The sequence below is a fragment of the Mus caroli genome, chromosome 2, assembly GCF_900094665.2.
Source record: "Mus caroli chromosome 2, CAROLI_EIJ_v1.1, whole genome shotgun sequence".
Taxonomy (NCBI): Eukaryota; Metazoa; Chordata; class Mammalia; order Rodentia; family Muridae; genus Mus; species Mus caroli.
Window position 1 is genome coordinate 21,099,739 of NC_034571.1, and position 25,821 is coordinate 21,125,559.

At 50.3% G+C, this 25,821-nt stretch overlaps 4 protein-coding genes and 1 non-coding gene across 6 annotated transcripts in view; 2 read left to right on the forward strand and 3 right to left on the reverse strand.

Annotated features, from left to right (window-relative positions):
* Positions 1-8,946, reverse strand: part of Nelfb (negative elongation factor complex member B) — a 16,551-nt gene extending 7,605 nt beyond the window's left edge. Inside the window, exons 1-10 of the mRNA XM_021156472.2 lie at positions 8,559-8,946; positions 8,162-8,325; positions 7,891-7,990; positions 7,327-7,557; positions 3,779-3,964; positions 2,715-2,827; positions 1,795-1,897; positions 1,484-1,579; positions 942-1,084; positions 738-844 (exon numbers count right to left, since the gene is read on the reverse strand). Of these exons, the coding sequence (XP_021012131.2) occupies positions 738-844; positions 942-1,084; positions 1,484-1,579; positions 1,795-1,897; positions 2,715-2,827; positions 3,779-3,964; positions 7,327-7,557; positions 7,891-7,990; positions 8,162-8,325; positions 8,559-8,660 (1,345 nt within the window). The 5' untranslated portion in view covers positions 8,661-8,946. The remainder of the gene's footprint in view (positions 1-737; positions 845-941; positions 1,085-1,483; positions 1,580-1,794; positions 1,898-2,714; positions 2,828-3,778; positions 3,965-7,326; positions 7,558-7,890; positions 7,991-8,161; positions 8,326-8,558) is intronic.
* Positions 6,198-6,302, forward strand: LOC115030420. Its single transcript, XR_003836025.1, has one exon. It is a non-coding gene; the product is annotated as a U6 spliceosomal RNA (small nuclear RNA).
* Positions 8,947-9,699: 753 nt separating the features above from the next.
* On the reverse strand, positions 9,700-12,094 carry Stpg3 (sperm-tail PG-rich repeat containing 3). The gene is made up of 6 exons (XM_021156190.2): positions 11,976-12,094; positions 11,708-11,865; positions 11,476-11,610; positions 11,299-11,387; positions 10,756-11,050; positions 9,700-10,639 (listed from the first exon to the last, which is right to left on the reverse strand). Exons 1-6 carry the CDS (start codon positions 12,080-12,082, stop codon positions 10,503-10,505), a joined length of 921 nt encoding a protein of 306 aa, XP_021011849.1. The 5' UTR covers positions 12,083-12,094; the 3' UTR covers positions 9,700-10,502.
* Positions 12,095-12,208: 114 nt separating this feature from the next.
* Fam166a (family with sequence similarity 166 member A) lies at positions 12,209-19,924 on the forward strand. Of its 2 annotated transcripts, XM_029474177.1 has the most exons (10): positions 12,209-12,267; positions 13,064-13,185; positions 15,823-15,908; positions 16,160-16,286; positions 17,583-17,797; positions 17,902-18,161; positions 18,251-18,377; positions 18,972-19,066; positions 19,319-19,436; positions 19,727-19,924. In XM_029474177.1, the coding sequence occupies exons 4-10, from the start codon at positions 16,231-16,233 to the stop codon at positions 19,813-19,815; spliced, it is 960 nt and encodes a 319-aa protein (XP_029330037.1). In that variant the 5' UTR covers positions 12,209-12,267; positions 13,064-13,185; positions 15,823-15,908; positions 16,160-16,230; the 3' UTR covers positions 19,816-19,924. The 2 variants fall into 2 exon arrangements, with proteins under 2 accessions (XP_029330037.1, XP_029330036.1); XM_029474176.1 differs by lacking the exons at positions 12,209-12,267; positions 13,064-13,185 and adding an exon at positions 13,319-13,503.
* On the reverse strand, positions 19,804-22,313 carry Tubb4b (tubulin beta 4B class IVb). Its single transcript, XM_021156804.2, has 4 exons — positions 22,170-22,313; positions 21,760-21,868; positions 21,569-21,679; positions 19,804-21,012 (listed from the first exon to the last, which is right to left on the reverse strand). Exons 1-4 carry the CDS (start codon positions 22,224-22,226, stop codon positions 19,952-19,954), a joined length of 1,338 nt encoding a protein of 445 aa, XP_021012463.1. The 5' UTR covers positions 22,227-22,313; the 3' UTR covers positions 19,804-19,951.
* Positions 22,314-25,821: the final 3,508 nt, after the last annotated feature.

A 25,821-nucleotide genomic window follows, 5' to 3' on the forward strand; every position in this document is an offset into this window, starting at 1 on the left:
AAAAAAAAAAAAAAAAAAAAAGAAGCTAGTCCTAGCTGCCAGGAAGTCAGTATTCTGCTAGCAGCCTTCAGATGAAGATGTAGAACTCAGCTCCTCCTGTACCATGCCTACCTGGATGCTGCCATGTTCCCGCCTTGCTGAAAACAAACTGAATCTCTTAACCTGTAAGCCAGTCCCAATTAAATGTTGTCTTTATAAGACTTGCCTTGGTCATGGTGTCTGTTCACAGCAGTAAAACCCTAAATAACTAAGACAAAAGGTGTTTATGTTTTTTGCTTTGTTTTGAAACAGGGTCTCTCTATGTAGCCTTGGTTTTCCTGGACAACCTAAAAAAAAGGGCTGGTGAGATGGCTCAGTGAGGAAAAGCTACACAAGTCAGGAGACTCAAGTTGATTGCCTGGAACCCACATAAAGGTGGAAGAGTCTGAGAGCTGACTATACAGACCAGGCTAATCTTGAACTCACAGAGATCTGCCTCCTAAGTGCTGGAATGAAAGACATGCACCACCATATCTGGCTATAAAAGTATAAAATCCTTCTGTAGGAAATCGCAATATTTACTGGCATCTTTGAAACAGAGCTAAACCTGCTTTATAAACATGCACACAGAATGTCTACTGAAGTAAAGTGCAGACATGGAAACCAAGCTACAAGAGTTGGAGATGAAGGCAGGAAGAAAGGGCCAGAGCTCAGGGCACAGGTGACAGGAAAGTACAGCCATCGCCATCAGTACTCACCAAGTCCAGGCAGCAGGCGCAGGAGAGCATTCTTGTTTCTCTGCTTGGTGATGTGTAGGACGTAGTATAGTCCCACCTCACAAGCCATGCGCTGCTCCTGCAAAAACCTGCATACAAGAAGCCATGGTCCTCAGTCAGCCCACCGGCAGCCCCTTCCCTGGCAGCGCCACTCTCGCGCCTCCCCCACCTGCCCTGGAGTCCTACTTGGTGAAACTTTCAGGAAGTGTGCTGGGGTATGTGACTGGAGCTTTCTCCTCAGCTGGAAGCTTCTGATCTACGTTGAAAGTGAAGTCATCCACCACGAGGGACATGAGCATCGGCAGGAACTTGGTGATGAGCTCTGCCTCCTGGCAGAAGGAGAGTCTGAGCCCACTAAGGTCCCCTTGAGCCTGGCTGCTCTCAATAGACACCCTAACCTACTCTGTCATGCACACCTTACCCTTACCCACCCAATACACTTGTCTCAAATCCAGCTTTCCTGGACATTGTCCCCCTCCCCAAACCCCTCCTCCCTGTTTCCTGAGACTCATGTTGAGTGCTATATTCTTGAATTCTCCATCATGGCTGCACCTGCAAAGCCCCATCTGAACCCCAGTCCCCATGGACTAGCTCCACCCTGCAGCCAGTTCACCAAGATACCCAAACATCCTTCATAGGTGTTCTAGGAGTAGAGTTTTCCTACCAGAGGGCCTCCCACCCTTCCACTAACCATAATTAAAAGAAAAGGAGGAAACCAGACCTCATACCATCTTAGGCTCCTTGAAGACCTGGCTATCTATTAAGTCCCATGCACCTTGGCCCAGTGCCAGCAGCCTAAGTAGTAGGAGGAGGTCGGGACTATCCTGAAAGAAGACAGAGGCATTAGCAAGAGCTCACAAAGACCATGCCATCTTCTGGTCTCACTGGGTAAAGCAGCCTCTCTGCTTTCCAGAGCCAGGACCCTAGGAACATGTGACCATAAGGCACCCATGTGCCAGTACCCACCTATGGAGTAAAACTCAATTTCACAAGTGGACAGTATGCACTTTGCACAGCCAGCAGCCATGACTATGCTCACCCTGGGCAGTGTCTCCTGGCTAACCAGCTCCTGCAAGTGCCTGATGGTGCTCAGGGACAGTGTGTTGATGGCAAAGGGGTCGCACAGGATCATAGACAAATCCCTGGAAGGAATCAGACCTTGGTATAAATTGAGAAGCCTGGTTACTCTGTTTCTAATAGCTACAGTGCCAGGCCCACTAAAGGGACAGCCACAGACTGCAAGGGATGCAGGGCTTGGTGACTGACTGACCTCAGATAGCCAGCCTCTCTCTGTACTGAATTCATAATTTATCCATAACTTACTCAAAGATCTTCTAAACTACAAAGTTAAAGAAAAAAATTAAACCCCAGCATACTAAATTCATACTGTTTGAAAAACCCTGACTCAGGGGCAAGCAATGATGATATGTGACTTTAATTCTAGCACTCAGGAGGGAGACAGAGAGAGTTTGGGGTCAGCCTGGTCTACATAGTGAATCTCATGTCAGCTTGGCCACAAAGTAAGACCCTGTCTCAAAACAGAAACAAATGCCTGGCTTCAACCCTAGGTTTAGCCGGTGGGAGAATACAGAGAAATGTGGCAAGGCTGTGGCAGCTGCATGTCTTCATGCCAGGCAAAGGATTCTGGGAATCAGGCTGGAGTATCTAATCCAGCCCTCAGCTTACACCCAACTTGCCATAGACAACAATCCCCTCCCTGACTAAGCTCCCTATGCTGGCTGCCCAGTAGCAGGCCTCAAACTCTATGCACAGGTATTGATCCTCCTGCTACTGAGGCTCATTCCAAGTAATGAGTTAGCACCCTGTTAACAGTGGGCCTGGTACCAAGCATGACTGTCCCAAACATACCAGAATAGGCTCCAACTACCAAAGGTGAACAGCAAACCCCACCGATGCCTATTTAGGGATTAAAGGCTAGGGTCCTCAAAGAGCTCTCACCCCAAAACTTGTTCCTGGCCCTTCTTCACACCATCAAGAAATCCCTGCAGCTCCCGGGCTCTTTTGCTGTCCACAAACCGCTCCCGGATGCAGGCATCCAGGCACCAGGTGAACTACAGGAAGGAAATATACAATCTAGGTACACCCAGACTCTCGCTCCTCAGTCAAACTCTGCTACTACCCAAATGGCTGTGGGAACCACAAGGCCAAATACAGGAGAGAAGCAAAGATAAAAACAAGGCCAGGTCCAAGTCCCCACCCTAGGGCAAACCCAGGATAGAGAAAGAAAGGGGTCCCTGGAGAGGACAGGGAAAATGCAATCAGTAAAAGGGGGGCATGCTGAAGGCTGAGCAGCAGTAGTCTCTAGGCCTAGACAGCCAACACCACCATTTGCTGTGCACTCAATCCATGCACTCGATCAGAAGGTATTAACAAAGGAAAACAAACACAGTTCCCAGAAGGCAACATGCATGGGACTGAGATACCAGTGAGCTTTCATGGGGGACCAGTGGCCTACAGGGAGCAGGAGGCCTCTCTAGGTTTCAACAGTACCAAGGATCAGGACAGTACATAAAAGAGGCATATTTATTCTCCCTGAAAGGGAGCTAACCAGGGCTGGCAGATGGATGGACAAGCTATCGCAGATATGCTGTGTTGCTCAGTGCCTAGCAATAAGCAGGACTACATAGTACCCAGGAGGTGGACTCAGATTTCCTGTGTTCTTGGTGGGGGATAGAGGGAAGGAAGTGCAGAAAACCTCATTCCTATATTACTTTGGTACTGGCCAACAAGAAGCCCTGAGGGTTCTGGGGCAGGAGAAGCCAGGTGCCCAATAAAAAGATGGTCACAGGGCCTGCCACTTCCAGCTATAGAGCAGAGGCTAGAGAGGCAAGGACAAGCCAGGTGTCTGAAGGACCTGTTCATCTCCCAGTGGAGCTGAAGAACACAAAGCTGGCAGTCTGAGAAGCAAGCTTAGAAGTGGTCAGCATCCATTCCTAGGTTCATGAATACAGAGGAGGAGGGCACAGGAGAAGTGCACAGGTGGGCATGGGATGCTACACTACCTTATGGCAGGGATCCACAGTGCAGATGTCACTGACGTCCAAGTCATGCAAAGACATGAGCAGCTCAGCTCGTAACGTGCAGTAGTGCACATTCCTGGTCCGCAGGAACAGTGTGCGCAGGAACTGCAGCACCATGTCGTACAGCTTCACATTCTTCCCTACCATCTGCGTCAGCTTCTGCACCACCTAGGGGCAAGACAGACAAACGGAGTCCAAAGCCCCATGCCTGGACAAGGAGAGGTGGACATATCTGTAATCCTAACACTTGGGAGGCCAGACTAGAACTCACAGATCAAGTTCCAGAACAGCCAAGGCTACATAAAAAGACTCTGTCTCAAAAAACTAAAACAGGCCGGGCAGTGGTGGTGCACGCCTTTAATCCCAGCACTTGGGAGGCAGAGGCAGGCGGATTTCTGAGTTCCAGGGCAGCCAGGGCTACACAGAGAAACCCTGACTCGAAAACAAAACAAAACAAAACAAAAAAACAACAATAAAACAAAACAAAAAAAACTAAAACAAAACATCAATGCTCATCCCAGCACCACTCAAGCGCAACAAATACAAGTGCCCCAGTCCTGGCTATAGAGCTGGCCTCTCTCTTTTTGGCATGAGATATTTCTTTCTCTGCCATGAAATGTTGGCACTGTATTCTAGGGGGCCAGATTTGGCTACTCAAAGTGGTAGATCCACACTTAACCCAAGGATATCCTAAAAGGCCCTTGGTTTGTGATCTACTGTACTTCAAGCATCTGCCTGCCAGGTTAAGAGGTAGGTGACTCATTCTAGAAGCAGTGCTGAGAGCCAACCTGAAGAAAGGGCCCAACACAGGACACTCAGGCTATATGGCCACTGCCTCTGAGCCTAGGCTAAAGCCTATCAGGCTACACTGGGCTCTCTGCTTTCCTGTCTTCTAGTGTTAAAACCATAAACATTGACATCCAGCTCTTCCTTGCCTTGTACTCTAGGCAAGAGCCATGCAAGGACAAATGCCTGTTCCTTTGGCAGGCGTCACCCACCTTACATGTACCCAACAAAGGTAAACCAAACAATCCAGCTCAAATAGCTTGAGGGGGGGATTAGAGAGTAGAGCTATGTCTTTAACCCCAATACTCAGGAGGCAGAGACAGGCAGGATCTCTGAGTTCAAGGCCAGTCTGGTCTAGAGGGAGTTCCAGGACAGCTCAGACTACACAGACAAACCCTGTCCTAGGGAGGAAAAAAAAGTCTTCAACACAAAGAACTTTTCACTCAGCTACTAACTGACCACGGTTAACTGGGTCTCAGGCCTATGGTACAAGGAAACATTTGCGGTAAGTCCAGAATGAAGATATCACAGGAAGCCCAAAGGCATCAGGTTAGCCTCAACAAGGAGTAAGGTCAGTGGGAGGAGGTAGAAGGGTGCAGGAGTCAGTGGCTGGTCTGTTGTTTCACTCTCCAAGACCCCTGCCTGCCAAGAACTCCTGGACTGACCTGGATCTTCGTCTCAGGAACAAAATCTTCACTGTTGACATCTCTTAAGCCATGTGAATGGTCCAAAGTTCTGCTATTCACTGGGTACAGACCACAGACACTAAGTGACCCTGACACAGAGGGTACCTGCCTCCCACATGGCCAGCTTGAGCCAAGACTAGTCCTGTCCCCAGTGCTGGAAAGTCAGAGCACTGAGAGGAGTCTGCAAAGTCTCCAAGAGGAAACAGGTCAGCATCAAAGTGCCATAAATCAGACTCATCTGCAAAATCTGACAATGGAGAACATCAGGAAAGGTCTTTGGCACTTAGGACTGTAATTCTAAATCTAGCCATTTGGCTCAGGAGTTCATCCGCTGTGTCAGCTCTGGAAGCTCTCATCAGGAGTAATAAACCCCAACCAAACAGGAATGAAACCAAGGAAAGGAAAGGAAACCAGAGCCGGGCGTGGTGGCGCACGCCTTTAATCCCAGCACTCGGGAGGCAGAGGCAGGCGGATTTCTGAGTTCGAGGCCAGTCTGGTCTACAGAGTGAGTTCCAGGACAGCCAGGGCTACACAGAGAAACCCTGTCTCGGAAAAAAAAAAAAAAAAAAAGAAAGAAAGAAAGAAAGAAAGAAAGAAAGAAAGAAAGAAAGAAAGAAAGAAAGAGAAAGGAGACCAGGAGGATGTAAGAAATGGCCCCATCAACACAGGACAGACACTGGGCTGAATGAGACATGTCAAAGCAGAAGTGCAGGGACCTGAGAGCTTGGGGAAGCAAGGAAGAAGCCAGAGCACCACTGGGAGCTCAGCAACTCAAACCGCATGCACCCAAGCCCAACCTGCAAGTCTGTCCTACCACTCTCTACTTTACTCACTTGAGGAAGGGCCTCTCACTAAACCTGCAGGTTTTACTTGTTTGATTCTGTTGACACTGGTAGGCCCTCAAGTCTCAGTGATTCCCCTGCCTCCGCTTCCTCCCTTCTAGCACATATACTAAAATTGGAATAACACAGAGAAGATTAGCATGGTCCCCACACAAGGATGTCACACAAATTCATGAACTGTTCCATATTAAAGAAAAAAAGAGCTCATCTATTTTTGTCAAAGTAGACACTAGAAAATTTTGAATGACTTATATAACCTTATCTTTCTACTAAACAGTGTTAGCCTAAAGTAAACTAGCTAAAAAGTCTTGACTTAAGAACTGGCAAGGTGGCCAGAGGTGGTGTGTATGCTTCTAATCCCAGTACTCAAGAAGTAGAGACAGGCAGAGTTCAAGGCCAGCCTGGTCTACAAAGCCAGTTCCAGGACACCCAGGGTTACACAGAGAAACCCTGTCTCAAAAAACCATAACAAAATAAGATTCCTGAAGTTGTTTGATCTCTACACAACATGGTCATTTACACAGATACATAAGGAATGTAATATAATAAATTCTCAACAACAACAACAAAAAGATGCTTATGGGCCGGAGAGATGGCTCAGTGGTGAGCATCCTGCTCTCCTAGTGCCTACGTCAGGCACCTCACAAACAGAACCCAGTACTATGGGCATCCCTCCCACTCCTCTGTCCTCTGTGGGCATGCTGTAGACACACGTACAGAGACACAAACAAGTAATTAAAATGAATTTAAAACATTTTAGAGATGCCACTTATGAGCCAGACATGATGGCCATGCCTTTAACCCCAGCACTTGGGAGCAGACGCAGGTGGATCTCTGTGAGCTCCATAGGGAGTTTCAGGCCAGTCAGGGCTACACTGGAAAATCCTGTCTCAAAAATAAATAAGTAAGCCACTTAGGGAAAATGTGAATTTAGAATAATGCCAACATCAGTAAGAGGTTAGAATAATAGGTAAAAACTTTAATTCAGTTTTTTTCTTTTTGTTTTTTTTTTTGTTGTTGTTGGTTTTTTTGAGATGAGATCTGCTGTTACTCAGGCTGGCCTCAAACTCACAGCAATCCTCCTGCCACAACCTCTGCCAACCAACTTTTTCCAGGCTGCATAGACAAGCTCATGCTCATAGAAACAAACTAAGCTACACACAGGGAAGAGGCATGGAATGAAGGGCTGGCCACACAGCCCTGGGAGGCATCTCACCTCTCCCTGGCGCCGGGTCTTGGGGGACGGGCTGAAGAAGTTGTGCAGCACAGAGAGCTCTGTGCTGAAGAGCGCACTCTCTTTCTCTAGGATATACTGCTTCAGCAGTGGTGAGACTTCATCACCAAAGAGAGCCTGGTTGTCTTGCCAAATCTGCCTCTTCACTTCCACAGCACATGCCCGGTACAACTCCTTGTCAGCCATCACCAGCTTCAGCTTCTTCTCAGGAACCTACACAGTAAACACCACAGCTCCCTGCAAGCCCTGCCTGTGTCGCCATGAGGACACAGCTGCCCACAGACCCTACAGAGCCCAGCCTGTGATGGACCTCCAACTCTTAGCAGGTGAATTCAGGCATCCAGAATCTCCACAGTCCTCTTCCCACAAAAGATCTACCCTGTACTTCAAGGGATAAATGTTTCCACTTGGCTCAACCAGGGGAAGTGTGTGATACAGAGAAGGTGCCCAGAGCTTACTGGAGGGCAAGTCCATCTAACTTTCCCAGAGCTAAGCAACTTCCTGCACTAAACACACAGTCTGGGAGGCTGGCCCCACAGTTCTCACCTTGGGCAAGTGTTTCATAACACACATCACCACTGGTTGTAGGGATGGCATCTTGACCAAAGAAAAGCTCTTTTCCAGAAGGTCTTCCAGCTTCTTGTACCTGCGCAGATTTGCACAGCTGAGGAAGTGCGTCTCCACATACTGAACATACAGAGAAGAGGAATCCCTCAAACACATTCCATTCCAGGTTGTATCTATGAGTAGGGCTGTGCTGCCATGGAGACCATCAATGCTACTCACAAAGATAAGCAGCTTTCTGGTAGAGACCCACCTCTCCTCTGCCTTTCCCTCAGAGGCAATTGCTGACACTCGTTCCAGAAGTTTGTCACGTAGTTCATCAAACACTGACTGATGGAACTCCAGCCGCGGTGTCCCGTGTAGATCCAAGAAGGGCAGGGCCGACTGCAGGGAAGGCAGCAACACGCCATTCTCTGTCTGGAGAAGCAGAGGGTAAACGCGTACGCATTTTGCATGGCCGCAGCCAAGTCAGCACGGACACCACGGATGCTCTGAGTACTAGGGTCCGCCATAGTAACAGCGGAAAAGGGAAAACACCCAGAGTTACTCAGCGGGTCCCTAGCTCAGAACCTTTAGCGCCTCCATCCAAGCGTCGGGAGCGCGCCGAATTGTGTCCAGCTTCCCTAGCTGCCCCGGCCCCTTCTGCCCACCTGAAATTGTTCAATGGCCTTGAGAGGCTCGGTGCAGTTGGTCAGGGTCTCTTTCAGGTCCTCGCCATTGGCCACGCCCAGGTCCTGGAGCCCCGCGAACATGGCGGAGGCTCCGGCAGACGCTCGGCTGTGTACCCCATCCCCGCCGCGCTCCGCTGGAGCCGTAGCGGACCCTGACGGAGCACCAGAAGCCCTCTCCACGGTGCCACGAGGACCCCCCAAGCCCCGTTCGCCCGCCGCCTCCAGCGTGGCCAGATCGCGTCAGCAGAGCAGCTTGCAAGGACCCACACCTCCCACTTCCGCCCTTGACTGCCTAGGTCCAGCAACCAATAGGCCCCGGGAAAACGCCTCCGCCGCCCGCAGGTTCCGGGCAGCGACTTGCTACCCAGGGAGAGGTCGTGAGAACGTGCTCAAGGGGCGGGGTCGGGATGTGAAGTTACCCCATCTCCGGAGGCCTTAGCCACTCTAGCCCGCGCTCTTGTCAGTACGATGAAATTTTCAGCTTTTCAGTTCGTCTGCTCCCTGGGAACCAGAACCTACGACAGTTCCAGGGGATCTGATGCCCTCTTCTGACCTCCACAAACACCATGGGGTATACAGACATACATGCATTTAAATGCATAAATGAAGTCACTTTTTAAGTGAGTTCTGGTTTGGGCTTAGTAGTACAATTTTTTTTTCCCCCTTGAGACATGGACACTTTAGATCTGGTTGCCTCAAACTCAGACCCTCTGCTTCCTGACTGCTGGGATTAAAGGCTTGTGCTGTCACACTTGGCAATGATGCATATCTTTAATCCTAGCACTTGGGAGGTAGAACCAGGAGACTCTGTTAGTTCAGGACTAGCCTGGTTTACACAGTAACTTCCAAGACAGCCAGGGCCTGTCTGGGGAGGATGGAAAGAAAAAAAGAAATCAGCTCTGAGAGCTAGGAAAATAGCTCAGCAGTTAAGAACGTTTTCTGCTTATTGCAGGGGGCCTGGGTTCAGTTCCAGCACTTACATAGCAGCTCTGTAACATCCGTTCCAAGGAATCTAATGTCTTCTGGGTACTAAGCACACATACACATACATACAAGCAAACAAAACACCATACACATAAAATACATGTTTAAAACGTTCTTTAGTGAGATCTGTGTCTGGGTGTGGAAGAAAGTATGGAGAGAGCTCTGGAGAAACTGCTATTACTAGCTGCAGGGGGAGGCTCCTGAAGGGGGCTCCTTCTAAGTAGGAAGGCAGATCAACGGTGCTGAGGGAACCATCATTGGGCAGGGGCTAGGGTGGGAAGGCTTTGGGCGTGGGTTCTCAGAACACAAGTTACCAAACCCAGTTGACCCTTCAGGTCAAGGCTCCAGAGGAGTAGGGCCAGGGTCTGGTGAGCTGATTCCCTGGGTCCTACCTCAGTGGGCTAGGCAAGGCTGTCTGCAGACAGGTGTCTGCACCCCAGATTCTGACTTCCCATCCCATCCCAATAGTTCCTCAGCCCAGCAAGCATCCCTGATCCTCAGGTAGATGCTGGACCTTAGGTGAGTGGATTAGATTGTCCCACATTGCCATAGGGTCCTTTTCCTATTCTACCCTAGGTCAGAAAGCTTAGGGTTAGTTCCCAGACTGCCATTTCAATCCTGAAGAAAAGAACACCATGCAGGAACAGAGAAAAGCCAGAAATACCAGGGAAGCAGAAAGCCACATATTCAAGACAGCCCATTGGGCAAAGGATGGGCAACCAGGCACACCAGAGACCACAGTTCAGAAGAATCATTTGCATCTCGGTATAGTGGGGTGAAAGGGGACTCTGGGAAGACTCTTCTTGTTGGACAGCCTAAGCCAGAAGAGTGGGTGAGGGGTGTCTAGAGGGTCAGAAAGCCGGCTATAGACAAAGAGTTCCAAAGGAAGCCTAGGAAAGCCTCAAGAGAGGTCAGCTTTGCAACCTATACCCGATGGGCCTATAGTGTGCAGAAAGGGCCTGTGTCGTGGCGCTTGGGTCTGCGCACTCCTTGAATAACTACTCCAGGCGAAGATGGGAAGCGTGAGTTGTAGCAGTCTTCCACGTAGTAGGCAGCTGGACCTGGGGTTCCGGCGGCTGCAGAGAGAGTGAGGTGACCCTAGTCATCACCCCAGCATCCCTCCCCTCCCTTGTGGCCCAAGCCCCACTCCAACCCCAAGCAGGCCAAGACTCTTTTTCTAGGTCTTCCTTACAGGAGCTGACCCAGGATGCAAACGCAGGAGAACGGCTCATGGAGAAGGCAGGTGAGCGTGTGCTCTGCAGACGGTACCCAGGAAGGATGTTATAGGTGTTGGGGCTGGGTCGCTTCTCGCCAGAGGGCTTTGAGGTAGGCAAGAGTGGGGTATAGCTACAAGGACCTCGGGCTCGGAGCATCCCTGGGCGGAAGCGACTCTCCGGCATTTTGACAACAGAGCGACGGTGGCCTCCAAAGCTGAAGGCCGGGAAGGCAGGCTGGCTCAGCGGCGTGTACTCGGCGGGTGATGGCCACTATGAAGAGTCAGGACGCTGCAACCTCCTTGCCCAGCTTCATCTTACTATCCTCCTAGGCCTGATCCATGCTTTTGTGCTTTCCTAGCTCCGGGTTCTCCCTCTACGCCAAACCCAGGCATGTAGCCCCTCCCATAGGCCATCTGACCCCTCCTTTCCTCACCTCCTCCTCACCTTCAACACCCCTACCTCCTCAAGGCGGACCCTTCTCTTATTTTTCCTCTACCTGGCCCACATAGTGTCCCTACCTTTGTCTCTCGGTTGAAGTCGGTCTTCTGCATGAAGGGGCTTTCACTTTGGAGCCACATGGTCTGCCATGCCCTGCGGCCACCACCCTCTGCAGTGGGGCGGATGGTCGGTGGGGAGGTTTTCAGGGCAAGAGGTTCCCATTCCCCCGGTATAGGCAGGGTTGTGGGGGCATGCACCTCGACCCGGGTACTTGCGACCGATGGTGTATTGGGGGTGTGGAGAGGCCTCTCGCAGAGACATATTGGGCACCTCATACTGGGCTGGGCCAGGGACATCCAGGTCCATCAGGATTGGAGGACGTCTCTCTAGCCCTGATGCAAAAGGCAAGCTCTTGACCCATTTCTTCGCAGAAAGCTATTTCCCCAGCCCCCATTCTGGCCTGGGGAGGGAGTGAAGACCCTCACTCACACAGCTCTCTCAGAGTCCCTGTGCTGATAGGTGTGGACTCATTGGGGGCGCCTATTCTTAACCTGAAGCCACTTGAGGATCTCTTCATCTTTGGGGGCCACATCTCATCCCAGGCAGTCTCCAGCTCCTGGTCCCACCATAACACAGCAGCACTGGGCCTGCAAGAAAGCCAACAGCCACTGTTCATCCATCCCAATGGTCTTCCCACTGGGTTGTCGTTCCCACCCCCACTCCCACCCCACCCCCATCCACTACCCTCTGAAATTACTGGGTGGGATGAAGAGGTTTCTGACTCAGGGGGCCCCGAGTCCAGTGTTTGCCTCCATTGATGTAAAAATTTGCCAGGAATTTCACAGCCTTCTGATCAAAGTTCATTCTGGGGCTTGGGCTCCTTGGCCAGAGAGCACTGCTGGGCTCTGTGACCTCACTGTTGGATCTTGCCCCTCCCCTCTGTTGCTGGGAGCTCCCTAGGAAAGGAACATTGTCCAGATCAGGAGGGGCTCTCCCACAGGGCCTCCATCCTTAGTACCCCCTCCTTACCTGCTGAGACTGTCACCCAGGTCAGCCTTGGTCAGAACAGGTTCTAACCTGTCCCAACCCCTTTTCCCTTTACTAGGGGCTTAGGTTTTTTTCTCTTTTTTTCTTTTTCTTTTTCTTTTCTTTCTTTCTTTTTTTTTTTTTTTTTTTTTTTTTTTTTTTTTCAAGACAGGTTTTCTCTGTGTAGCCCTGGCTGTCCTGGAACTCACTCTGTAGACCAGAGACCACGCTGGCCTCGAACTCAGAAATCTGCCTGCCTCTGCCTCCCAAGTGCTGGGATTAAAGGTGTGTGCCACCACTGTCCGGCAAAAGCAGTGTGGTCATTCCTGAGTGGGCTCTTGGGTCCACTCTTAACAGTATTTCTGGGAAGTTTGGGACCCCACCCTAGGTAGAGAAGGGGCAGGCCAAGCCCTGCCAGATGGCTCCATGTGAGGGCCAATTGAAAGGGAATAGGGAGAAAGCCAGCTGAGGAGCAGGAAGAGCAGCAAACCCCATCATGGGGAAACACAGCAAAGCAACTGAGGCCTGGCTACTGGACTGGCAGTCCAGGCAGGGCTAGTTATAAGAACTTGTCTTCTGCCTCTACCTGCAGGCACAAAAGCTAGAAGGCCAGAATGTATTAGGTAAATTAGGTTGTGCCTAGATGACACAAAGGAATACTGAGTGGCCTCTGATCCTGGCTGTCTGGCTGTCCTAGCACTGACCTTAGCCCCAGCCATACCCAAGCAGGCCTCAGACAAAAATACCTTACCCACAAAACCTCTTCCAGCCCTCTTCTACCATGACTGGGTCTATTCCTTTCTGGCTCTCTCCCTTTAGCACTGGCCCTGACTGACACTTTTCTGGATAGACGGAGACATGAGGAAACAAGTTTGATCTGGACAAAGGGACCACAGGCTGCCTGGAGCCTCCTCCTGCACTGTGCAGTGTCCTCTGAGAATGTAATTGGTGGTGTTAAGGGACCTGATGTGTAGGGTTCTAAAGGAGCAATTGTTGCTACTTATGTGACTCCAGTTCTTCCCTTAGAAAATACTGCTGTGGGGATAGGCTTGATGAGTCAAGTAAGTGCCTGCCGGGTGTGTAGGCCTGACAGCCTGAGTCGGATGTCCAGGAGCAGTAAAATCCAGCAGTGCTTCTCTGCAGTCCCAGATCTGGAGAGATAGAGGCAGGAGGATCCCTGGAGTTCACTCCTCAGCACATTGAGCTGAACCAAAGCACTCCAGAGTCTTCGAGACAAACCATATCTCAAAAACTCTAAGGTATGGAGCAATTGTGGAAGTCTCCCAACATCAACCCTGGCTTCTAGCATACACATTCATACTGCTGTAGAGCTGGGCGTGGTGGCCCACACCTGGAACTGCAGAACTTGGGAGGCTGAGGCAGGAGGATCACTACAAGTTCAAGGTCAGCTTGGGCTACATAAGAAGAAGAAGAAACTAGATACAGTCGTGATGGTGTTACACATGTATCTGTTTTTGCTTTAAAAATTGATATTTGTGTCTTGCCTACATATATGTATGTGTACCATGCAAGCCTGGTGATGTGGAGGTCCGAAGAGGGCATCAGATGCCCTGTAAGTGGAGTTACATATAGTTATGAACTACCATCTGGGTGCTGGGAATTGAACATGGATCTTCTACAAATCAACAAGTGCTCTCAGACACCTCTGTAGCCCCACACTAACATGCACCTTTGTTTAATTTCAGAGCACTTCTTTTAGTGGCAGAGGCAGTGTCTTGCTTAGATTTGATCTATATTAGCAAATTGTGCTCTGGGGTGTACCTCAGCAACCTGCACTGGGAACTTCCATTGCCAGCACTGGAGCCGTGCTTATTTGATTCATGTAGAACTGTACTCTCTCTGTGTTTAAAGGTTGGGGGTTGGTTTTGTTTTCAAACACTTGTATTTATATTTGCATTTAGTATTGGATGGTTAATTTTTAATATTTTATAGGATTTTATTTATTTATTTTTGGTTTTTTGAGACAGGGTTTCTCTGTGTAGCACTGGCTGTCCTGGAACTCACTTTGTAGACCAGGCTGGCCTCCATCTCAGAAATCCACCTGCCTCTGCCTCCCGAGTGCTGGAATTAAAGGCATGTGCCACCACGCCCGGCTCATTTATAAGATTTTTTAAATATTTATTTTTAATGTAACTAAAAAAAAATCACCTGAATTTATTTATTGTTGTTTTTTCCAGGCAGGGTTTCCTGGCTGTCCTGGAATTCTTCTCAGTAGACCAGGCTGGCTAAATTCAAAGATCAGATTGCCTCTGCTTCCCAACTGCTAGGTGCCTCCCAACTGCTGGGTGCCATTATGCCTAGCTCATCCCTTATCTTTAGTATTTGTAACTATGTGTGTGTGTCTGTCTGTGTGTAGGTTTATGTACTTGGGTGCAGATGATTAGAGGCCAGGGGCATTGGTAGTTGTGAAATACCTCACGTGAGTGCTGGAAGTCAAGTGTGAGGGTACTTTAGAAGAGTAACAAGTGCTCTTAACCACTGAGCCATCTTTTTTTTTTTTTTTTTCCGAGACAGGGTTTCTCTGTTTAGCCCTGGCTATCCTGGAACTCACTTTTTAGACCAGGCTGGCCTCGAACTCAGAAATCTGCCTGCCTCTGCCTCCCGAGTGCTGGGATTAAAGGCGTGCGCCACCACTGCCCAGCTCCTTCACAAGTCTTATATGAGGAATTATCTATTCATAACAGTTGTTGCAAAGTTTAGTCTGCCTGCCATTATGTTGATTTGACATGGAGTAGAATCTGCTACTTTTCCCCCTTTATGTTATATTCATTTTGTGGTTATAAAGTTCTATCTAAAAGCTAGGGAGATAGCTCAGCTTTAGTTTACATCACCAGCATACACGTAAAAGCTTAGGTTCTAACAACCTGACTTCACTCCCCAGAACCCACAGGCAAATGAGATAACCAGTTACCCAAAGCTGACCTCTGACCTCCACAGGAGGCCACAGCACACATATACACCCAGTAAAAATTTGTTTCATAAATTTGTGTTGGGGAAGTAGAGAAGGGTGGATCCTTGGGCTTGATGGTTAGCCAGCTTAATCAGTAAATCTCAGATACCAATGAGAGAACCTGCCTTAGAAAACGCTGACAGTGTTCCCGAGGAATACTGGAAGATAACCACGGAGCGCTGCACACATCTGCTCATGTAGGATTTTTGTTATTAAATAGGGTTTTATTTGCTAGAGTATGTTAGAAGTCTAAAGACTTTTGGAAGTGGGTTCTCTTTCACGTGGTGAATTTGTGGGATGGAATTCAGGCCATCCGGCTTCATGACAAGCACTCTTTACCTTCAAGCCATCTCACCAATATCAAAGAAAGTTCTTTTATGTTCATTGGTGAGTTTTGCCTGTATATATGTCTGTGTGAGGGTGTCAGATCCCTTGGAACTGGAGTTACAGACAGGTGTGAACTACCATTGGGTACTGGAATTTGAACAGGGGTCCTCTGAAAAAACAGGTAGTGTTCTTAATCACTGAGCCATTTCAGTCCCAAAAGTTTTTCTACATTAAAAAATAGAATGAGGGTTTGTTAAGTACTGAAAATATCTTACTACAGGAGAACAAATCTATTGGAGAGTCCACACAGCTGTCCATCTGAGAAACCTGACTCAGTACTGACTTCCTCAGTGGAGAAGGACTAGGGTAAAGACCCCATCATGAAGTAGGGGCTGCTTTTCACTTGGGTCTTGACCTCTGAGGGTGGTGAGAGTCCACCCATTTCCCATTCCTGGCTCCTGAACTCTGGGTGAATAGGGCTTCCTTCCAGGACCTCCTACCTTGCTCAGGTCCTTTCTAGCTGGTCTTTGAACCAGAGATGCCTCGAGATGGGAGTGCTCACAGGGTTAACAGATGGCTGGGTCCATAATGCTGCCCCCCTTCACAATGGTTACCAGGCAACAGGTCTCTTCAGGGAAGGAAGGTGGACACAGAAAGGGCTGAACCAGCAAGGACAGAGTCAGAGCAAATGACAGCTACACAGAAACACAACCTCTTCACTCCAGAACCCCACTACATCCCTGGGTAAGAGTGGGAGCTCTACAGAAAGGTTGGGGCTGGGCAAGGGATGTGCAGTGGGGCTGGGGCTTCCTGGACTCCAAGAGGATGAGGACCAATGCTGAAGAGGCCCAAAGCCAGGGCTACTAAGGATGGAATAGAAATCACCAGGGATGAAGAGCTCTGGGACAGGAAAACTCTGAGGTGGAACTGTAGAGGAAGGCTGGGCCTTGCCCCTCCCTGTGGCCTCAACCTGAATGCATGTCTATCAAGGGCAAAAACTGTGGCAGGTAAATAGCTGGCAGAAACTGGATAAGCAGATGCTAGACTTTCTTTCCATAGGAAGAAGTGGTTTAGAGACGGGATAAGTGTAAGCCAATAAAGCCCAAAAACAGACAAGACAGATGTAGCCTTACAGAGGTAGGGTGCTTGCCTAGCACACACATGCAAAATCTCCAGCACTGCAAAATAAATTAAAAAAAAAAAACCCAAAACTCCAAAGACTGTGCGTGCATACCTACACAGACTTAAGTGCAACATTAGAGCACATAAGATAGGGGATTAACTGAAGGACCTATATACCTCCTTTTAAAATTTGTCTCTTTTGGAGCTGTTCGTGGGGTGAGGGATGGAGAGTGTTTTTTGTTTTTTTGTTAAAGATTTATTTATTGTTATATGTAAGTACACTGCATCAGACACACCAGAAGAGGGTGTCAGATCTCATTACTGGTAGTTGTGAGCCACCATGTGGTTGCTGGGATTTGAACTCAGGACCTCTGGAAGAGGAGTCAGACCTCTTACCCTCTGAGCCATCTCACCAGCTCATGGATGGAGAATGTTGAGAATGGTTGGGTGCTGAGCTGGAGAGATGGTTTAGCTATTAAAAGCATTTGCAAAAATAAAAAATAAATAAAAATAAAAAAATAAAAGCATTTGCAAGTCTTCTAGATAATGTAGGTTGAATTCCCAGCATCCACATGGTAGCTTCATAACTATCTGTAACTCTAGTTCCAGGGGTTCCATCCCCCTCTTCTGACTTCCACAGGCACTAGGTGCACATGTGGAACACAGACACACATGCAGGCAAACCACCTAAGCACAGAAACTGAGAGAATTGCTGAGTATGTGGCCCTGCTGTAGAGGACAATCTGAGAGTAGTAATGTCAGTAAAGATGTGGCTTATGCTAACGGAGTCTCAGGAGGCCCAGAAATCAGGTGCTTCCCTGACCTTCGTCTAAAGTGAGCAGAGGCTGGGTAACCTGCCGTGTCCAATGGCTGCTAATTAAATTGCAGGAGTGGTTTCTCCCCTGCTTCTCCCCACAGTTATGCTGGTTTCTATCCTCAACTGCGCTACCAGGTAGGAAACACCTATGGCCGCACCACTGCACGGTTGCTCACAGATCCCAGCGTACAGAAGAGCCCCTGCTCTGTTCTGTCACCTATGACCAAGCCCAAGTTCATTGAGGACTTCAGCAAACCCAAGCCACCATGGATTCCCTGCAGGGACCTGAGAGAGCCTTACATCCCCCACTATACCAGTGAGCTTCACGTCTAGGGTGGGATCTAGGCAGACCTAGCTCTGCCTCCATTGGGGTTCTACTCTCCTTCCCTACATGGCTCAAGGGCTACCCTGTCTGTACAGGTCTGAAACCCTACAAGAATTTTGAGATCCTAGGCCAGCTCCCAAGCCAGGATGTGGACACCCAGGGGCAGCCACAAGTAGAGAACAGACAGGGACCACTGACTGCAGGCTTCATGCCTTATCCACCCTACCCAGCATGCCCCCCAGGCAGAAAGGGGGAAGCTAGAGACCTGGGCCATCCAGGTCTACTGCTGGCATATGGGGAAGAGGCTTGGAAGGATGCAGCACCTCTTCAGGATACCCCAGGGAAGAACAACCAGGTAACTGGATACACTCTGGCCTGGGGCTTCTTTCACTGCCCTCCCCATGTGGAAGCTGAGTAGTGGTAATTTGCACTTCCCTGTCCCAGCTATACCACTGCAGGAGGGATGAGTACCTGCCTCCGCATCCCCCACAGGAGACACTAGATGTAGGCAGATTTCAACGACTGCCCCAGCTAGACCACCCCAACCTAATCCAACGCAAGGCCATCTCAGGTAAGTGTTGGATACCTGAGCTGTTCCCAAGGGTCCAGACAAGATAACTGAGGGTTTGCTACCTGGGCCCTGTCCTACACAGAAAACAGGTTTTAACTTTTTCTTAAACCAACCCAGCCATTTCCAAAGAGTTGTTTTGTTTTTTTTGTTGTTGTTTTTTGATTTATTATATATAAGTACACTGTAGCTGTCTTCACACACTCCAGAAGAGGGCGCCAGATCTCGTTGTGGATGGTTGTGAGCCACCATGTGGTTGCTGGGATTTGAACTCTGGACCTTCGGAAGAGCAGTCGGGTGCTCTTACCCACTGAGCCATCTCACCAGCCCCTTGTTTTGTTTTTTGAGACAGGGTTTTGTGTAACCCTGGCTGGCTTGTAACTCCCTCTGTAAACGCTATACTCAAAACTGCCTATATCCACCTGCCTCTGCCTCCTGAGTGATTAAAGGTGTGCACTACCACAGCCTGGCTCAACCTTTAGGTATGTAATGGGCTTAACAGCTGAAATTTCAGGGATAAAGGGGCTCAGCATTTGACACACCTGGAATCGTGTAGAAGATATGCCCTAACCCTACCTACCACCCACCCATCTCCAGGCTATGCCGGCTTCGTCCCCCGGTTTGCCTGGGTAATGGGGATGAATTACCGTGATGGCGTCACACAAGCTATGGATGACTTTGACAAGAACCAGGTAGGAAAACATGGTCTTAACCTGGCTTCCACATGCCTCAACTAGGTCAGGTCTCCCCGCAGTCTTGCTCCCACTCCCACCTTAAGGATCTTTTCCCTTAAAGCCAAGCTTGTTGAGGGTTGGGGATGTGCACATAGTAATATGGTTTGATTCCCTACCCTAGTAGGGGGAGGGGAAAGGGGGGAGGAGGAGTCAGATGGGGAAGAGTCCCCAGAGACAATGTGGGCAAACAGCACATATTCTTTTCTCCAGTTCGTGTTCAGACACCCAGTCTGTGCCCTGGGTGAAAGGCTGCCTAGGACCCACTGGCCAAACACTGCCATCTATAGAAGCCAAGGCCTGATTCCTTTCTACATGGGCTTTATCCCATGTGAGTATTGCTCCCTACCAGAAGCCCACACTTCCTTCCAAAGGACAAGTTTATATGACACACCAAACCTGTGACTGGGTCAAATGATCCTGCTTTATCCTCCACACTTGTCAGCCCACTGGCCAGAGTCCCAGTTTGAACCTGGATTAACCACCCAGTCAGTATGGGGCTCACTAGTCATTCCTGTTAGGCCATCAAGGCTACCTCCATGCCTAGAATGTAGAGAAGCTGCTCTGACCTCTCCAGTGTGCTCACCACAGGTACTCAGCTTAAGCCTTTCTTCCTTGCAGCCATGCAGGACAACTATGCACTGACATTCGGTAACAGCACCCGAAGAGCCTATCAGAAGGAACTGGACAGGCGAAGCCACACACTATGAATTGCTTTAATGGTGGTATCTGTACAAGTGATGTCAGGACACAGGACAGCAAATGCACAGTGGACATGGCTAGCAGACAGGCTGTGAATGAATAAAGAGTTCACACTGCTCCCATGCTTTAGTGACTAAGACAGCTCTAAGCCACCTCCTCCTCAGCCTCCTCCTCAAACTCTCCCTCTTCCTCAGCTGTAGCGTCCTGGTACTGCTGGTACTCGGACACCAGGTCGTTCATGTTGCTCTCAGCCTCGGTGAACTCCATCTCATCCATGCCCTCACCCGTGTACCAGTGTAGGAAGGCCTTGCGTCGGAACATGGCTGTGAACTGCTCAGAGATGCGTTTGAACAGCTCCTGAATAGCGGTGCTGTTGCCAATGAAGGTGGCGGACATTTTTAGGCCCCGAGGTGGAATGTCACAGACAGCTGTCTTCACATTGTTGGGGATCCACTCAACAAAGTAGCTGCTGTTCTTGTTTTGGACATTAAGCATCTGTTCGTCCACCTCCTTCATAGACATGCGGCCCCTGAACACGGCAGCCACAGTCAAGTAGCGCCCATGTCTTGGATCACAGGCAGCCATCATGTTCTTGGCATCAAACATCTGCTGGGTGAGCTCAGGAACTGTCAGGGCACGGTACTGCTGGCTTCCCCGGCTGGTCAAGGGGGCAAAACCAGGCATGAAGAAGTGCAGGCGAGGGAAGGGCACCATATTTACAGCCAGTTTCCGCAGGTCAGCATTTAGCTGGCCAGGGAATCGCAGGCAAGTGGTTACCCCACTCATGGTGGCGGACACTAGATGGTTCAGGTCACCGTAAGTGGGTGTGGTCAGCTTTAGGGTTCTGAAGCAGATGTCATAGAGTGCTTCATTATCAATACAATAGGTCTCATCTGTGTTTTCAACCAGCTGGTGGACTGAAAGGGTGGCATTGTAGGGCTCAACCACTGTGTCCGACACCTTGGGGGAAGGTACCACACTGAAGGTGTTCATGATTCTGTCTGGGTACTCCTCCCGGATCTTGCTGATAAGGAGGGTACCCATCCCAGACCCAGTCCCCCCACCCAGGGAGTGGGTCAGCTGGAAGCCCTGCAGGCAGTCACAGCTCTCAGCTTCCTTTCTCACAACGTCCAACACGGAGTCAACCAGCTCTGCACCTTCTGTGTAGTGCCCCTTGGCCCAGTTGTTCCCAGCCCCACTCTGACCTGTAAGAGAAAACAGTAGGTCACTATGTGCCCAAGGGGCCAAATGACATGAGGTGACACTGAATAAAGTGTACAGACCCAAAACAATCTGCCATGTAAAAAAAGGGGAGAGGGGGCGCTGTGCATAATGGCACAGGCTTTTAATCCCAGCACTTGGTAGGCAGGTAGTTCTGAGTTTAAGGTCAGCCTGGTCTACAGTTAGAAGCCAGGCAAGGATACATAGATTGGGGATGGGGGGGGGGGGGCACACAGACGCAGATGTACAGAACACACTAGAGCTAAGACCGTAAATACTTCCAAAGGCACCCCTGCCAATGTTCAAGGAGAGTACAGGGGCCCTGCCACTAGGTCAGGTTTTCTCATTCTCTCTACTAGCAAATAGTCTACCCGAAGTCAGCTGGACCTTCCTCCTAAAGCTGCTTTCAGTCAAGGGATTGAGTGACTCAGAGGGCAAGAAAGTGTACACCTGGTGGCTATTAAGGAGGAACTTTAGGTCAGCCCCTTGACCTTTGAGCCTCATGGGTGGCAAATCCGTCCACACCTCCACCACACTCACCAAAGACGAAGTTATCAGGTCTGAAGATCTGCCCGAAGGGCCCTGAACGCACCGAGTCCATGGTGCCGGGCTCCAAGTCCACGAGCACGGCGCGGGGCACATACTTGCCACCTGGTTGGGACAGGGGGACGTCAAGAGTGCTCAAACTGGAAGGGTGGTGAGGAGGATGGATGGGGTAGAGGGAGCCTTACCGGTGGCTTCGTTGTAGTACACGTTGATGCGCTCCAGCTGGAGGTCGCTATCTCCGTGGTACGTGCCAGTGGGATCAATGCCATGCTCGTCGCTGATTACCTCCCAGAACTGCAAGGGAGTCGGGCGTTAGCTGAGTCACGCCGGCCGGCCGGTGCGCTCCAAGGCAGCCCCGCCCCGGATGGGTGCGGCAGGCCCTCCCCCTCCCTCCGGTCTCAGGAGCGCCTGGGCGACGAATCCCCAAGGGCCGCGCACCGTCCGCCCCACCGACACCAGCCACCGGCGCTAGGTCTCGGCCCAGCGTACGCCGGTATCCAGGACGCAATGAAGGGCGACGCTCCCGGCCGCTTCCGCCATCTTCCCCCGCTGGCTGTCCCAGTGGCGTCTGGCTCGCAGAAACCTAGCCTCCTACCTTGGCGCCAATCTGGTTGCCGCACTGCCCAGCCTGCAGGTGCACGATCTCCCTCATGGCGGCGGCGACTGCGGAACAGCTGTAGAAGAGGAGCACTTCGGGAGGAGCAGGCGCACAGAGTGCTACAACCGACGCTCTGCCAACATTTATATACCTCTTATGACCCGCCCTCGTCAGCACAGGATTGGGCTTTCAGAACGAGGCCACGAATTACCCTTGTCTGATTGGCTACTTTTCCGTCAATCCAGCGGTCTGGGGCCCGCCTTCCCAACAATACACGCTCATTATTGGTCACGCTTGCCTACGGCTCCCCCTATCACAATCCCCGCCCTGGCGCCGCAGTGCTCAATCCATTGGGTGTTTCAAATGATTGATTTGCACTTCCATTGGCTGCCTCCTAGGAGCACTCCGAGAGCCTGACTCTATTGGCTGCGCTGTTTTGGCGTCCTGGTAACCGCCGCAGTGCAGCGCGCGGGTGGGACGTGGAAAGCCAGCTTCCGGCTGAAAGGGAGGGGGCGTCTTTTCAGAGCTTTGTGGGCTCGGGCGGCTTGGCAGGTCTGGCAGCTGCTGCGGGGAGAGAAAGGAGATGCGGACAGGCAGTGTCGGTCCGGAACACACCTTGCAAGCCTCAAGCTGAGGCGAATTGAAACACTAACAATAATAGACTCTGGAGGAGGCGCCGGGCCCTTCCGGGACGCACTGGGCAAGGCGCGGGGGTCCTCTGTCTGTCTCTCCTCTCTCTCCTCTCTCTCCTCTCTCTCTCCCCCTCCCCTCTCTTCCCCCCCTTCTCTCTTCCCCACCCCACCCCTGGGAGGGCCATCCCTCCGCCCCTTCGGCCTCCCTAGATGTTGTGGAAACTTGCTGGCCTAGAGCCGGTTTCCTTGGAGCCTGAGTTCCAAGTGCGCGCAGAGCTGCATGGAGACTACAGGGCTGGGCATGCCTGGCCATGACTGTTAGAGGGAAAAACAAACAAACAAACGTGTGCAAGTCCCTGTCCTGTAATGGAGAGCAATACATGTACATATTTTTTTTTTCCAGGGTCAGGTCCAAAGCACCCCTACCCCCAAAATGGTAATGCTGACATTGTCCTAAACAGGACTTGACCAGGTAAACAAGCTTAAAAGTTTCTGTTTACCAGAAGATCAGGTCTCTTAAAGTGATTTCTGTTCACCTTAACTTTAACCTTCCCTCCCAAATCAGCTACCTCTTGAAGGCAAGTAGTTCCGAAACAATCCTTTTTCTCCATTTGCTCCCCCCACCTTGGCATTTTGATCCCCAATATCTTTCTGCCCACGAAATGGTCTAGTTGGTCATTTCTCTACGCCATTGTTTGTGTGAGGCAGAGTCGTCTGGCCTGAAACCTGGAATTAATTCTGCCTTAGCCTCCAGAATGCAAGGATTACAGTTCTTAGCCTTCATGTCTGATGTGTAACTTTTTAAAGGAATATTATACAATGGGTCTGTCTCAGTCTAGCCACGTCTGGCTTTTGGGATGAACTACCTTCAAAACTAAGGGTGTTAGGCAATCCCTGTTGGTTGTGATATCCACGTACCAACCAACCATGTCACAGGAAAAAAACCCCACCAGGACAAGCAGAGTCCTGTATCCTGAGCAGCGGCATTCTGTTGCTATATACAAAATGCAGTCCTGCTGGGCAGTGGTGGCGCATGCCTTTAATCCCAGCACTTGGGAGGCAGAGGCAGGCAGATTTCTGAGTTTGGGGCCAGCCTGGTCTACAGAGTGAGTTCCAGGACACAGGACAGCCAGGGCTATACAGAGAAACCCTCTCTCAAAAAAACAAAAACAAAAACAAAACAAAACAAAAAACAACAAAAATGCAGTCCTAGTGTTCATATTTACTATACTAACCAGGATCTCCAGAAAGATCTGTCTGGTCCTTTCCCCAGAAGGGTAGTTCAGGAAGGGAGGGCTGAGTTCTGTGACCACACTGACAGGACCCATACATACTGCAGGAGGTTTAAATGTATGTAAGGTACCAGGTCACTTTTTGGCATGCTGAAGGTTATCTCAGTACCTAGAAATATCTTCTGAGTTAAAGATCCTGGACTCTACAGAGTAGCTTAGCTGCCAAGATGTCAACCACTAGAATCTCATAGCACACACCTGAGAAGGAAGCAGAAGTTCTGTATTTTAACACACAAAGAGCTTCCTGGGTGTCTTGGAGATGTTTGGGTCCCAAGCTGGGCTGTAACTACAAACAACATAGCAAAAGACAGCGGCTCTTGAGCATAAGCCCACCAAGGACAGTGGCTGCCCACAGCTGGCCGGGAAGATACTCTGGGTCTTTACTGTGACCCAAGAGTTCCCCTGTGCCAGCAGGGAAAGAAGACCCAGTATATCAAGAGGTCCCGTAGCCTATAGCCTGAGAGGGTGTGCACAGAGCTGGCCAGAGGAGCAGAGAAGCAAGGCAGAATGGGTTGTGGGAGCATCGGGTGCCTGCCCTCCCAGCCCAGTCTGCAGCTGTTGGAGGCCGCACAAGGAAGGCTCTGTTTACTGGTGGCCATGGTCCCACTGGGAGGGTGCATTACTGCCAGGCAGGAGCAGCAGGCAGACAGTCTCTGTGGCCTTAAAGGACCCAGTAGTCAGCTTTTGTGAAAGGCCTCCCCTCACCCCGGAAGGAGAGGTGCCAAGGTGATTCCCCTGTGGACTAGGCCTCACTGACTCCCTCAGTGGGTCTTCCAGAGATGCAGCCTGGCTCTGCTCCTCCTCTAGAACATCAGAGAACACCACAAGGCTGTGTAAAAGCCTTCAGTGGGTCACAAGAGTGAGTGAACTAGGGCTGCAGTGTACAGACCTGGCTCTGTCCCTGTTGGAGCTCATCTCTGCAAGTCCTCGACTCTTAGTGGACACAATAAATTCTAGTCCTAGGAAGCCTAGGAGCTGAGGGTAGGAAATGGAACAGAACCTGGGTGACAGTAAAGGCTAAGGACAAAGAGGGCCTAGGAAGTTCTAAAAGGACAGAAAGGACCATGGAGGCACCTACAATGTGTGTGTGTGGGGGGGGGGGTCGAAGGGAATACAAAGCTCAGTGGTTATGAGCTCTTGTTACTCTGGCAGAAGGCTTGGTGGTCCACAACCTTTCCTCTATCTGGGTGATCTGACACCTTCTGACCTCCAATGTCACCAGGCACAAGTGCTACACATACATAAAATGCAGCCAAAGAAAACCACTCATACATGTGAATCTAAAGTAATTTAAAACAACACACACCCCAATAAGGATAGAACCCTTGGGCAATAAATGGATGGCTCTCCGGGCTCTCCCTGACTCCATACCTGTTGACTCAGAGTCTAGCTAGGTGAACCTGGAGGTTGGGGGGTGCAAGGAAAAGTTTAGGCCAAGAAAATTCACACCGGTGTGTCCTGTTGGCCACATGTTTCGGGTTGCTTTCTTTTTGGTGGTGTTGTGTGGGAGGGGTGGGATTCAGGCTGTGAACAGCCTGAAGCTGTAGGAGGTGGGGAGAGGTCTTCACCTCTTCTCTGGTGTCCAGTTACCTGTTGGCTGTAGGACAAACCTTTCAGTTTGAAAACCAGATCATCTGGCAGGAGGCGAGAAGGAGGAGGGCAGGAGCTCCAAACAGGGCCCCATCCTCTCCCAAGCCCTTTCTTAGCCACCTAGGCAAAGAAAAT

What these genes read in the sequence shown, in the direction of transcription:
- Stpg3 (XM_021156190.2), bottom strand. Translation starts at nt 12,082, where the DNA reads ATGAACTTTGATCAGAAGGCTGTGAAATTCCTGGCAAATTTTTACATC. An exon ending in AGGGACTCTGAGAGAGCTGT is followed by an intron (nt 11,611 to 11,707) that starts GTGAGTGAGGGT and finishes CTTTTGCATCAG; the next exon opens with GGCTAGAGAGACGTCCTCCA. An exon ending in TGCATCCTGGGTCAGCTCCT is followed by an intron (nt 10,640 to 10,755) that starts GTAAGGAAGACC and finishes CTCTCTCTGCAG; the next exon opens with CCGCCGGAACCCCAGGTCCA.
- Fam166a (XM_029474177.1), top strand. Translation starts at nt 16,231, where the DNA reads ATGACAGCTACACAGAAACACAACCTCTTCACTCCAGAACCCCACTAC. An exon ending in TTACATCCCCCACTATACCA is followed by an intron (nt 17,798 to 17,901) that starts GTGAGCTTCACG and finishes CTGTCTGTACAG; the next exon opens with GTCTGAAACCCTACAAGAAT. An exon ending in ATGACTTTGACAAGAACCAG is followed by an intron (nt 19,067 to 19,318) that starts GTAGGAAAACAT and finishes TCTTTTCTCCAG; the next exon opens with TTCGTGTTCAGACACCCAGT.
- Tubb4b (XM_021156804.2), bottom strand. Translation starts at nt 22,226, where the DNA reads ATGAGGGAGATCGTGCACCTGCAGGCTGGGCAGTGCGGCAACCAGATT. An exon ending in GCAACCAGATTGGCGCCAAG is followed by an intron (nt 21,869 to 22,169) that starts GTAGGAGGCTAG and finishes ACTCCCTTGCAG; the next exon opens with TTCTGGGAGGTAATCAGCGA. An exon ending in ACCTGATAACTTCGTCTTTG is followed by an intron (nt 21,013 to 21,568) that starts GTGAGTGTGGTG and finishes TTTCTCTTACAG; the next exon opens with GTCAGAGTGGGGCTGGGAAC.